The following is a 13,595-nucleotide window of genomic DNA, read 5'->3' on the forward strand; positions in this document are numbered from 1 at the left end:
CCTTCTTTTAATATGACATCCGTGTTTAATTGTCCTGATCTCATCTAGCCTGATTTTCTGCCCAACACCTCAGTCTTCTTCAAAGACATCCCTTCTGCAAAGAAGCCTTCCATGCAGTCTCCAGGGCTTTCTTGTCTTCTCATAAGCACTCCCTCAGGGAGACACATTGATTTCTATTCCTATCAGATCTATGAGGGCTCCACCTGTCTTCTGCCTTGGCATCACCATTTCTGGGGGACAGGACTGGATTCCCCAGCCTCTCCTTTGAGGGGCTGTGCTTTGGGTTTCACCCAGCTGTACTCATGAGCTACTCCCAGCTCTATGCTTGGGTGCTACTTCTTACAGTTCTTAAGGGACCTTACAGTGCCGGGGATTGAACTAGGAACAATCACAATGCCTGGCAAGTGCCTTAACCCCTGTATTATCTCTTTGATTCCTAGTTGCATTTTAAAACGAGAAACTCATAAATAAGAGTGATGGACCATAACTGGCTGTGCTCAGGGCTTACTTCTGGCTCTTTGCTCAGGAATTGCACCTGGTAGTGCTCAGGTGGGGATTATATGTGATGCCAAGGATAGTACTAGGATTGACTGCAAACAGGATAAGCACCTTAACCCTTAAGAAAGACAATGAGCTCTTAAACATCTTGTTCTTCTAAATTCTAAATTCAGCTGATGGGAATTCTCTTGGATTACCCCTGACTTCTCTCTCTCTCATCTTCCATTCCCATCTTCCATGTTGCCAAGATAGATCAATGTAGCTTTTCCAGCAGGCAGATCTTCTCTCACCCAGCCCTTTCCTACCCTGGCCCACTGCTAAGCTTTCAATTCTTCACTCCCCCTCCCCACTTAACATCTTTCAACACCTCCCCACTTTTTTTTTAATAAGGGCTGCCATTGTCTAACAAATAAAGTCCAAGATTCTGTTTTGTTGTGTTTTGTTTTTGAGCCATGCCTTGCAACAATAGTCAGCAGTTACTCCTGGCTCTACACTCAGGAATTACTCCTGGCAGTGTTTGGGGAATCTTATGAGATTCTAGGGGCTGAACCCAGGTCAAGGGATCAAACCCAGGTCAGCCACATGCAAGGTAAGCACCTTACCCACTGGACCATCTCTCTGGTCTCATCCAAGATGCTTTTTGAGCCTGGCTTTAGTCACAGGAGCCATGTTATAGCCATGGTTTCTATGACTTCTGTTGCTCAGCTGCTCTTCTTCAAATATAGTTTCCATTCTCCCTCTGCCTCTAGTCCTCATTCCATTCCCACCTGCCAAAAGGGGCCTCGCCCAAACTCTCCTTTCTCCACTCACTCGTAGATAGATCAAATTGCCCTTTGCCTGCAGCATTTTTCATTTCGGACCTAAACTTTCTCATTACACATTTCCATCCCCTACATATTAAGTTGAAATTGGATTCGTTTTCTCTCCAGGTAGCAAGATCCTTTAGTTTACATTCTACACAAATCTACAGAGCTTCCATTCAGACAAAAACTAATCATAAGGCTTTGTAACCAGAACTCAAAAAGAAAATCTGTAGCTCCAGGATTAGGTCTTTCTAGTGAGGTAAAAGGATAAAAAAATAGTTGTTATTCAACATGGCAAGAGACGGGCAAGTTTTACTGATTTTCACTTCCCCGGGCCCAGGTTTGGCACATTGACAAACTTGGTGTTTTCGACCCAAAAGAGCCTCTGAGCTCTTGGGTCCTCATCTCTGTGATTCCTATCCCAGACCAATGAGGACACAGAAGTTCTTGGCTCACACAGTCTTAGTCAATGTGGAGGAGGACTGGACCCTAAGTCCTATATTACTCTTAGCTCTTTTGTGCATTCTGATGTACCCCCTTCCTTCTTTGCTCACTCAGTGGTGGAGGTTGGGTGTCTCCAGTTAGGAACTTCAGGAATATTCTAGAAGCACAACGTGTAATCAATGAATATGCTGGAGCTGAAAGTATAAAAACCAAACCAAGCCAACAATATTAAAGGGGGTGAGGGGCTGGGGCTGGAGTGAAAGCACAGCAGTAGGGCATTTGCCTTGCATGCTGCTGATGCAGGACAGACCTGGGTTCAATCCCCACCCGGCATCCCAAATAGTCCCCCAGTCTACCAGGAGTGATTTTTGAGTGCAGAGCCAGGAGCAACCCCTGAGCACTTCCAGGTGTGCTCCCCCCCAAAAATCCAAAACAAATAAACAAACAAAATGGGTCAGAGACAGAGATCAAAGGATTGGACATGGGCTTTTGGGCTTTGCTTGCAGGAGATTCATGTTCCATCCCTAGCACCACATGATTCCCTGAGCACTGCCAGGGCTTATCTCTAAGCATGGAGCCAGGAGTAGGTCCCCTCCAAAACCCCAGATGATCCTGAAGAACATAAACATTGTCCTTCCATAAATGAGGCATTTCCATGAAGCTCCTTTCACTCCACTGCTTCTACATACATGTTGGTAATTCATTATGTTCTATTGGAGAGTTTATGGATTCACTCACAGGGAAAGGAAAAACTGAGCATTTTAAATGCTTGTTTATTGCCCCTTCTGTTAACCACCAAGAAGTTTCTCAGAAAAAACTATCTGGTTTATTTTCTCTAAAGAAGTCCAATTGAGGGTTCAAAGAGATAGCACAGCAGTAGGGCATTTGCCTTGCACACAGAAAGATGGTAGTTCAAATCCCAGCATCACTTATGGCCCCCCAAGCCTGCCTGGGGTGATTTCTAAGCATAGAGTCAGGAGTAGCCCCTGAGCTCTGCTGTGTATGCCCGCCCAAAAGAAGTTAATTGAGATATGTTGTACAGAAAACATGTAAAAAAGAAAGGAAGGAAGGAAGGAAGGAAGGAAGGAAGGAAGGAAGGAAGGAAGGAAGGAAGGAAGGAAGGAAGGAAGGAAGGAAGGAAGGAAGAAAGAAAGAAAGAAAGAAAGAAAGAAAGAAAGAAAGAAAGAAAGAAAGAAAGAAAGAAAGAAAGAAAGAAAGAAAGAAAGAAAGAAAGAAAGAAAGAAAGAAAGAGGCCTGCACGGTGGCACTAGAGTTAAGGTGTCTGCCTTGCCAGCGCTAGTCTAGGACGGACTGCAGTTCGATCCCCGGCATCCCATATGGTCCCCCAAACCAGGAGCAACTTCTGAGCACATAGCCAGGAGTAACCCCTGAGCGTCACCAGGTGTGGCCCAAAAACCAAAAAAAAAAAAGAAAGGAAGGAAGGAAGGAAGGAAGGAAGGAAGGAAGGAAGGAAGGAAGGAAGGAAGGAAGGAAGGAAGGAAGGAAGGAAGGAAGGAAGGGAAAGAAAGTTGAAGATATAGTAGGGTGCTTACCTTGCACAAAACTGATCCAGGTTCAACCCCTGGCACCCCATATGGCCCCCCAAATTTAAAGAGTGATCCTTGAGCTCAGAAGTAGCCCTGAGTACAGCCAGATGTGGTACAAGCACAAAGAAAAGAAAAAAGAATGTCAAAGAGCTTGTGTTAGCCAAATGAAAGATGGAAGAAAATAAATATGCTTTATGATTTTAAAACTGCTAAAGTAATCTAATATTTTAATACTTTATTTTGAGCGGAACTCAACAAGCAGTGCTCAAAGCTCTGTATTAAGAGATCACTTCTGGAAGTCTCGGAGGATCATATATGTTGCTGGGAATTGAATCTGGTTCGGCCTTGTCCTACCCACTGGACTATGTCTTGGATCTTTTCTTTTTAATAGGGTCCCACTACCACCAACAAGTGTTCAGGGCCCTAAAACTGCTCCAGGAGATGCTCTGTACTACAGTGGTCAGGCCTCCATGGTGCTCAGGGAGCACCAAGACTACATCCCAAGGGCTGGGTTATGTAATGTGCTGCTAGGATTAAATTTAGGATCAAGCTAAAGAGATAGTACAGCAGGTAGGGTACTTGCCTTGCACACAACTGGCCTATCACCACTCATGAGCTTGCCAAGAGTGACCCTTTAGTGCAGAGGCAGGAAACCATGCAGTGCAGTGGATTGGACAAGAGGTTCAGAGCTTGAGCTCCAGCCCTCTAGCTCCACTCTCTAGTGATCACTCTTCCTTTTTGTGGTGTTTTCACCTTGTCTGTAGGTGCTCAGAGTTTACTCCTGGCTCTGAACTCAGAAATCATTTCTGGCAGTTCTTGGGGGAGGGATCATAGATGGTGCCAGTTGTTGAACCTAAACCACTTTTAACTAGATATTAATCTTTATGGAACCCAGAAATAGTATTTTCCTCTAATAAGAGCAACACGACAAATTTCTGGTCGGTTGTCTGGAAGCCTAGAGAGTTATTAAAGAGCTAAGGTGTTTGCCTTAAACAAACCAAGACTAGAGAGACAGTACAGGGAGGAAGTTGATTGCCTTTCACGCTGCCCACCCCAGTTCACACACCACAGGCTTTAGCCCCCAAACCTCTCTCTGGTTCCCCCAAGAAGACAGAGCAGTTGGGAATGAGAGATTAGTGATAGACTGATGCTTGGCATGCATGAGTCCTGGATTCTATCTCTGGCGCTCACACACACAGGAACAAAGCCAGATTCACTACATAATTGCAGTATCCCAGGAAGCCCTCCTGGTGATAAAGCTTTGAGAAATCTGCCAACCTCAACCCACCCGGTATACACTTCTAACGATTTTTTCTTTTTTTTTTTTCAAGTCACAGCAGCACTTCAACCAACGGTTAGCTGGAATGAGTACCATAGAGAAAGAGTGTGTGCAAATAAAGCAAACAGTTGAAAACGGGACAAAAAACCATGAAAAGGGAATATAAGATTTTATAAAAATTTGAGTTCTCTGGCCGAGAGAACAGGCACTACATATTGTACGATGCCACAAAGTTTCCGAATAGTTGCTTCTTAATAAAAGCGGGGTGTATCCAAGACAGAAAGCCTGTCTGGCACCGCCATCAGCGTGTTGGGTCAATGAACCACAGCATTCTCGGGAAGACAAGTGTGTTCCCAATGGCGCCAAGGTCACTCGCCCAAAGTACAGGTTGGCTTAACTGATCAATCCTCCAGCGAGGGAAATGCAGGAAAATATTCCTGTCATCTCAAGGACTGGGGCATGTTTACTGGGGGGGAGAGGGGGAGAAAATTTCTTCTTTCAATGTTCTTCTTTCTCAATATTTGTGCCCACAGTTTAACCACTCCACCAAAGGTGGGAAATCCCAGTTGTAACGACCCTTTGAATTTTCTGAATAATTTTTTTTAACAACAAGAAAAATGTTATAGTTTCTCCAAACAACATTTCTCCAAAATGTTGTAGTTTGCATTTTAGAAGGACTGGAAGACTCTCCTGAATAAACACCCTTAAGTTGCAGGCGCAGAGGACCACCTAAACAAAAAATAGTACATTTTCTTTTCTCTATAAGTACAAACGTCTTTTTCCTAAAGCTGAGGCCTGAATATATATATTTGGTGTTTGTTTTTTGGGTCACACCCGGCAGCGCTCAGGGGTTCCTCCTGGCTCTGTGCTCAGAAATCGCTCCTGGCAGGCTCGGGGGACCAGATGGGATGTCGGGATTCGAACCAATAACGTTCTGCATGAAAGGCAAACGCCTTACCTCCATGCTATCTCTCCGGCCCCACGCCTGAATATTTAAAAAAAAATTTTTTTTAATTGCAAAACACTTTCAGAGAGCGCCTTTGACCAGAACTCCAAATGTGTGCAGTGCAGCGACGACAGGGGGGCTCGGGCTAAACACCCCCTTCTTCAGCCTCGCTGCATCCAAATGCACGCGTTGCAGGGACTCGAGGCGCGGGCTAGACACCCCCTTCTTCAGCCTCGCTGCAGCAGGGCGAAGGCGCTGATGAGGTCTTGGACTCGCCGTCGCTGTTGCACTCGGCCCGGGCTGACGGGCCGGCGCTGTCGGCCGCCTCCGGGCCCCGCGCGTGGCGTTCCAGCAGCTCCTGGAGCTGCTTGATATAGCCGATGGCGGCGCGGAGCGTCTCCACCTTGCTGAGCCGCCGGCCGGCCAGCTCCCGGGGCAGGTGCTCGCGGAGGCGCGCGTAGCCCTCGTTGACGCAGCGCACCCGCTGCCGCTCGCGCTCGTTGCGCTTGCGGAGGAAGGCGGGCTCGAACGCGCCGTCCAGCGGCAGCGGCAGGTAGGGCCGCCTCGGAGCGCCGGGGGCCGGGGGCCGCTCCCAGCCGGCCGCGTCCAGGCGCCAGGGGTAGACCCGCCAGGGGTCTCGCAGCTGCAGGCGCGACAGGGGCCCGGGCATTCCGAGGGGCACGGTGCGGAGTGGGTAGGGCAAGCTCAGCAGTCCCGCGCCTTTGCGTTTCTCCATCCTTCGCCGAGAAGCTTGCAAAGAGATTGATCTTTATCAATCTTTCAGCACCAAGATGAGACTTAAGAGGTCCATGCAGCTAGTCTCTATTGGAACACGTTTCTGGTTCCCCCAAAGTTTTAAGGAAACTTTACAATATTTCCTTGATGCATTGCACGACTGGATCTTCTCCTTTTTCTTTCTTTTCTTTCTTTCTTTCTTTCTTTCTTTCTTTCTTTTCTTTCTTTCTCTTTCTTTCTTTCTTTCTTTCTTTCTTTCTTTTTTCTTCTTTCTTTCTTTCTTTCTTCTTCTTTCTTCCTTCTTCTTTCTTTCTTTCTTTTCTTTCTTTCTTTCTTTCTTTCTTCTTTCTTTCTTTCTTTTCTTTTCTTTCTTTCTTTCTTCTTTCTTCTTTCTCTCTTCTCTCTCTCCTCTCTTTCTTTCTTTCTTTCTTTTTCTTTCTTTTCTTTCTTTCTTTCTTTCCTTTCTTTCTTTTTCTTTCTCTTTCCTTCCTTCCTTCTTCCTTTCCTTTCCTTTCCTTTCCTTTCCCTTTCCTTTCCTTTCCTTTCCTTTCCTTTCCTTTCCTTTCCTTTCCTTTTCCTTTCCTTTCCTTTCCTTTCCTTTCCTTTCCTTTCCTTTCCTTTCCTTTCCTTTCCTTTCCTTTCCTTTTCTTTTCTTTTCTTTTCTTTCTATTTGGTTTTTGGGCCACACCCGGTAACGCTCCGGGGTGACTCCTAGTTATGCGCTCAGAAAAATGCTCCTGGCTTGGGGGACCCTATGGGACACCCGGGGGATGGAACCGCGCAGTCCGTCCTAGGCTAGCGCGCGTAAGGCGCTACCAATTGTGCCACTCGCTTCGGTCCCTGGATCATCTCTTTTTAATAGAGGGCCAGATGGAAGTTGATAAACCAAGAAGTAGGGCTCTCCCAATTCCACGCCTGAGTTCTTTCTTTCCCCTCTGGGTTTATTTAAAAAGAATAATCGTCGGAGCAACAAAAGGGTTCCGAATCTGATCACTCTCCTCACCTGGGAATGGAAGCAAACATTGGGCAATCTCCAAAACCCCGAGTTCTCAGTACCAGGTATCCTGCGCTCCGGGTATCTCAAGTCGCCGGGCCTTCCAAGTTCATCCGAGCCCCTTCCTGGGCCCAGTCCCTCTCCCAAGCCACGAAGCCAAAGTCGCCCGGCAGCACCTCCACTTGCCAGCTCGCCGCGGTTTCCGCTGTCCAAGGCTAATGGAAAGGGCTTTTAGATTGTTTGCAAACGAACACTTGCTCTTTCATTTCGGAGGAGGTGGAGACAAGAGCTCATCAAAGGGAAGCTAGCTGCTCGCTTGTGGTTACAAGATGTGTCAAGTCAAGGACGACCCCAGGGGTTTCTTCTTCCGAACCAAATTTTAAATCAATACAACAAACCAAGCAGGCTTTAAATTTGTTCTTTTCCTTCTTCTGGAAGAGAAATGCACTTTGTCGCCAAGAGTATCAGGGTCCGCTTATCCGCTCCTATTTCTGTTAGATTTGTCAGGGCTTTGTGTGTTTGTGCCATTTTTTTTTTATAGGAGCACATCAAAAGATGGAGCAGAAACAAACACTTTAGCCAGAGTTCTTTCTCCCCGTGCTTACTGTAAACAAAGCTTAAACACCATTTCCGACTGCCCCTAATCCTACTCAGGATATAAAGACATCATCATCTTTCCATACAGTATATTTCTACTGGGAGGGGGGGAGCGAGCAAGAGACAAAGAGAGCGAGAGTGAGAAAGTGAGAGAGAGAGTGAGAGAGAGAGAGAGAGAGAGAGAGAGAGAGAGAGAGAGAGAGAGAGAGAGAGAGAGAGAGAGAGAGAGAGAGAATTTATTTTTCCCTTAGGGGCAGGAAAACAACATTTGAAAGGTGCAGAGCCCCAATTCTAAGGGGGAAAGGATGGAGTCTTTGAAGACTTGTCTTTTAAACCCACAACCCAAAAATGAATAATTAATCCATCCATGTTGCTGAAGGGCTTTGAAGATGAAAGTGCCATTAAAAATCCAACTACACTGGTTAATGTCAAAGAATGTGTTATCACGCTGAAAATCAGATTCCTGTTCAGCAAACCAGCACATTAAAGGCAGCTTCTACTTTAAAAGTCCAACTTAAAAACAAGAGAAGGAAAAAGCCCCTACATTTATGATGAGCCTTTCTGCCTCTTCCTCTGCAGCCAAGGAGTGGCCCTGACATGCTGTTTCTTTCTCCTTGTTTACTCTGATGATCTGCCTGAAGCAACTGGAAAAACTCTTCCATCCAGGCAAATGAACTAGAAATAATTATTCCTTTCAGGCATAAGTTAGTCACATGTCAGAGATGTAGCTCTATGGGAGGCTTGTACCAGAAACCTATATCTTGTCTTGATTTTTCAGTTGCATATTGTACATCCCAGCAAAGCTCTTTCTAGCGAGAGAAAAGCCCACCAACAAGGCAGATGAACTAAATTAGATTTCATAGGGTAGAGACCCCTAACTCATGAGAGTCAAAAATTTGGGGCTTACTTCTATATTGTTTTGTTGAGCCACACCAAAAGTGCCTTGGGGGCTACTAGTAGTGATCAGGACTTATTTCTGATTCTGTATTCAGGGATCACTCCAGTCCGTGCTTTGGGAGCCAAACATGGTGCTGGAGATAAAATCTGGTGAGAACAATACAAGTGCCTTCCCTACTGTATTTCCACTCCCAGCAAAGGTGTTCTGATCTGAGATGTGTGTCTCAGAAAAATCATTGTGTAGAGCAGAGTATAAATTGGAGAAGAGCAAGAGAGAAATGGTAGAGCAGTGGTCCTCAAACTATGGCCCCCAGGCCACATATTGTATTTGTATCTGTTTTGTTTCTTCATTGCAAAACAAGATATATGCAGTGTGCATAAGAATTCGTTCATAAGTTTTGTTTTTACTATAGTCAGACCTCCAATGATCTGAGGGACAGTGAACTGGCCCCCTGTTTAAAAAGTTTGAGGACCCCTGTCAGGTAGAGAGATCACTGGTCATCCTTGGTCAGCTCAGAGGAAAGACTGCTAAAATCTGGAGTAGGAAAGGTCTGGCATATGGCATCAAGGCACTCATTAATGGAAGCTTTGGGGAAAATAGCTGCTAAAATAGTCAGCACAAATCACTTACACTCTGACCCATAGATTCTAATGATTTTGACCTAAAAGGCAAAGGCACCAGTTTGGAATTATACTAAAATAATGCTTACTAGAGAGCTGCTTGTAGTTATTTAAAAGAGGGAGGAAGGGGACTAGTGAAATAATACAAGAGTTAGTGTGCTTACCTGTATGTGGCTGACCTTGGTTTAATCGCAAGCTCCACCCATGATCCCCTGAGCACCACTAAAAGACACCCCTGAACATAGAACCAGAAGTAGCTGAGTGTGACTCCAATTCTCTCAATTTCCAAACAGGAAAAGGAAAGGAACTGAATGTTCCAGAATGTTCATCAATAGGAAATGGTCTAATGCTTTTAGAATATTTTGCTAACATGGCTGGAGCAATAGTACAGCAGGTGGAGCACTTTTACCGAGCATGCAACTGACCTGGGTCCAATCCCTTGCACCCACACCTATAGTCTCTAATGTCAACCAGGGATGATCCCTGAGTGCAGAGCCAGGAGTAAGCCCTGAGTATATCTTGGTATGGCTCCCCACCACCAACAAATATGCTTGGAAACAGGGTTCACTAAAAAGTGGGCTCAGTAAATAGATTTAAAGTTATCTTTAAGGTCAAGAAATTTTTCTAACCCATAAAGCCAGATAGTTTTCACTTTGTCACCTGCTAGTATTAGGCCTCAGGTTCCAAAGCCAGAACACCAGAGAGACACAGGTCTGGAATCAAATGTCAATATAGAAAATAATACACACACACACACACACACAAACACACACACACACACACACACACGCACGCACGCATGCACGAACGCACACATACACTAAAGAGGGAGAAATGAGTTCAGGAATTCCAACACGTAAGCCTTCAGCTGCTCTGAAGAAGCAGGAAGCTTAGTGGGAAGTCCAGATACACAAGAGAGTCCCCCCCCCCCCGAAACCCAGAATACTATTAGGAAGAAAAAGACAACACCCAGAGGTGGGATTAAGGGTCTAAACACCAATACAAGATACTACATTCAAAGAGGTTTCTTTTTTTTTTTTGTTTTGCTTTTTGTTTTTGGGCCACACCCAGTGACGCTCAGGGGTTACTCCTAGCTATGCACTCAGAAATCACTCCTGGCTTGTGTGTGTGGGGGGCCATATAGGACGCTGGAAGATTGAACCACAATCCATCCTAGGCTAGTGCTTGCAAGGCAGATGCCTTACCTCTAGTGCCACCGCTCCAGCCCTTCAAAGATGTTTCTAACTAATGCGTAACAAGGCATATACTGAATGGGATAGGATCCAATTAATCCCCATTATCCCCTAATTGACTATAAAAGAAGTGGAGACATAAGAGGTAAAATAAGGTAATACACATCAGAAGGGAAAGTGAACTTACCAAGGGAAGGATGAAACATCTCTATAAAATAAAGGGGATAATATAATTTTGTATAGGTGCAGAAAAAGTTGGAAAAATGGAAAGAAAAATCTTTTGACCTGAAAAAACAGGGTGCCATCACCCATGAAGCCAGTAAGCCAATAAGACCAACTGTAGGCTTCAGGCACAATAATTTGTCTAACTCCAAAGTCTTTCTTCAAGGTCCCAGTAAGTGTTCTTCTCAATCACCGTTTTCATTATTAGGTTTCAGTAATTGGAGATATTGGTTGAAGTCAGGATGTCCTGAGGCATGTTCTGTTTTGATCGTACTGTTTGTTATGTGGCGAGACAGGGAAATCTGCCTACAGAACATGCCATTGCTAATTTCCATAGTCAAGTTAGCATGTTGGCCCATCCCAGGGCAAGTATGTGTCAAGGCAGTTCCAGTCATTCTTAGACAAGCTCCAATTTTCCTAGGCCAATCTAATCTGCCTTTATGGTTTTTCTGTCATGTCAGGGATACCCAGGCTTGGCCAACGTAATAATACAAAGGCCGAGTCTATATGATGAGCCAGAAAGTGGCTTTGAACTTCTCATTTTCTGTAGGAGTGTCCTGGTAGAAGAGAGTCTCTCCCAACCAACTCCAGAACTTATCTTGATGATGAGAACAACTAAATCACTTGCAAATGTTCAGAGTGGAAGAATCCCTGTAACTAGAAATGATTGTGTTCTCATCCCTAATGGATAACTCCTCTTAATATCTAATCTTTTCTGATTTTAATGTGCCCATGCAGAATACTATTGGGGCCTACAGGGAAAATAATAACAAACCAAACAATCCCAATAACCTAGTTCTATGAATAATATAAAACTCCAATGTATGCTTGCTTCGGCAGCACATGTATTAAATTGGAACGATACAGAGAAGATTAGCATGGCCCCTGTGCAAGGATGACAGGCAAATTTGTGAAGTATTCCATATTTAAAAAAAAAAAACAAAAAAACAAAAAAACAGGGGCCTGAGAGATAGCATGGAGGTAAGGCGCTTGCCTTCCATGCAGGATGGTGGTTTGAATCCCAGCATCCCATATGGTCCCCCATGCCTGCTAGGGACAATTTCTGAGCATAGAGCCAGGAGTAACCCCTGAGTGCTGCTGGGTGTGACCCAAAAAACAAAACAAACAAAAGAAAAAGAATATACACTTAAAGAAATATACAATTAAAAATACACTTAATAAGTATACAAAGAAGGGGCTGGAGATATGGCATGGAGGTAGGGCTTTTGCCTTGCATTCAGAAGGACAGTGGTTCAAATCCCGACATCCCATATGGTCCCCCGAGCCTGCCAGGAGCTATTTCTGAGCATAGAGCCAGGAATAACCCCTGAGCACTACTGGGTGTGACCCAAAAACGAAGGAGAAAAAATGTTGGGAAAAAAGGGAGCATACAAAAAAGATAAACATACCCTTATAAAGTCTTAAGAAATTGTCTGATGAGTATTTTATTATATATATATATATATATGGTCATGACTTCAGTTGGCAATGTAATCTTGTGAAGTCACAGACTCTGAAATGTCCTAGAGCTGAGGATCTCTCAAAACTGAAACCAGTTGTGAGCAATAATCTTATCAGGGGTGGCAAACATGAGGCTCTCGAGCTGCATGCGGCTCCAGACCAAAATGAATGCGGTTCTTTTCCTCTTATCATTATTCTGTATACTGTGACTCTTTGCCAAGTTTGGATTTTGTTCTGCTGCTTCTGAGGAGGGAGGGACCTCTGAGGAGAGATTTCCAAGCATGTCATCCCATCTCCCATCCCTCAGAAACAACTGCACAGGACAGAGAGCGGGGCGGGGGGGGGGGTACCGTGTGTCACATGTTGGGTCACATCTTGCCATTAGTTCTTAGTGTGGAGGACGCAGCACACCCTCACCATCACTGCAGGATTTTGACCCTCACTCAAGATGGCAAAATGCAATATGTGTTTAATATGTTATTGTGAAAATTATATACTTTTGTGTGAGTGTCTGTTTTGGCAAGTCATTGCGTGCTGTGGCTCTCTGACTCTCCTGGTAGAAGGGACTCTCACAGTTTAAAATTTTGGCTCTTGGAGCCGGAGAGATAGCATGGAGGTAAGGTGTTTGCCTCTCATGCAGAGGAATGGTGGTTCAAATCTTGGCATCCCATATGGTCCTCTGAACCTGCCAGGAGTGATTTCTGAGCATAGAGCCAGGAGTAACCCCTTAGCACTGCCAGCTGTGACCCAAAAACCAAAAAAAAAAAAAAAATTGGCTCTTTGTGTCAAACTTGTTCACCACCCTTGACCTATCTCTTTGATATGTAAAAGTCTACCTGGATCTCTCTGACTCTCCCCCACCCCACACACACACCTGGCTGAATTTATACTGGTGAATAAAGCCTTTTCAATTTGGCTTGGTATGCTCAGAAAGACCACAAGGCAGAAGACAATAGGATTCCATTATTCTCTCCTCACTGGCTTGGTTTATTAATTCTTCCTGGCTACACTTCTTAAGACCTGTCCACCTGGGATTGGAAATATGGTATGGGGATTTATTTTACAGCTTTGCACTCAGAGATTATTTCTAGCAGGCCCTGAGGAACATTTGTGATGTGGGTATTTGAACCCAGACCCACTGCATGCAAGCAAGCACCCTCCTCTTGTACTATTTCTATTGCTTTGTACTATTGCTTTCATCCTGTTTTATCTTCATTTTTGTTTTGTTTGTTTGTTTGTTTTTGGCCACACCCGGTGACACTCAAGGGTTAACCCTGGCTGTGTGCTCAGAAATCGCTTCTATGACGGGTATGTGGAGAGAAAGGAACTCTTATCCACTGCTGGTGGGAATGCCATTT

General features: G+C 44.8%; 1 protein-coding gene and 1 non-coding gene across 2 annotated transcripts; one reads left to right on the forward strand and one right to left on the reverse strand.

Moving 5' to 3' along the window:
* Positions 1-5,728: 5,728 nt before the first annotated feature.
* ASCL4 (achaete-scute family bHLH transcription factor 4) lies at positions 5,729-6,253 on the reverse strand. Its single transcript, XM_049782930.1, has one exon. The coding sequence runs from the start codon at positions 6,251-6,253 to the stop codon at positions 5,729-5,731; it is 525 nt and encodes a 174-aa protein (XP_049638887.1).
* Positions 6,254-11,601: 5,348 nt separating this feature from the next.
* On the forward strand, positions 11,602-11,706 carry LOC126023578 (U6 spliceosomal RNA). The gene has a single exon (XR_007500692.1). It is a non-coding gene; the product is annotated as a U6 spliceosomal RNA (small nuclear RNA).
* Positions 11,707-13,595: the final 1,889 nt, after the last annotated feature.

Source organism: Suncus etruscus, chromosome 11 (genome assembly GCF_024139225.1).
Source record: "Suncus etruscus isolate mSunEtr1 chromosome 11, mSunEtr1.pri.cur, whole genome shotgun sequence".
NCBI classification, from domain to species: domain Eukaryota; kingdom Metazoa; phylum Chordata; class Mammalia; order Eulipotyphla; family Soricidae; genus Suncus; species Suncus etruscus.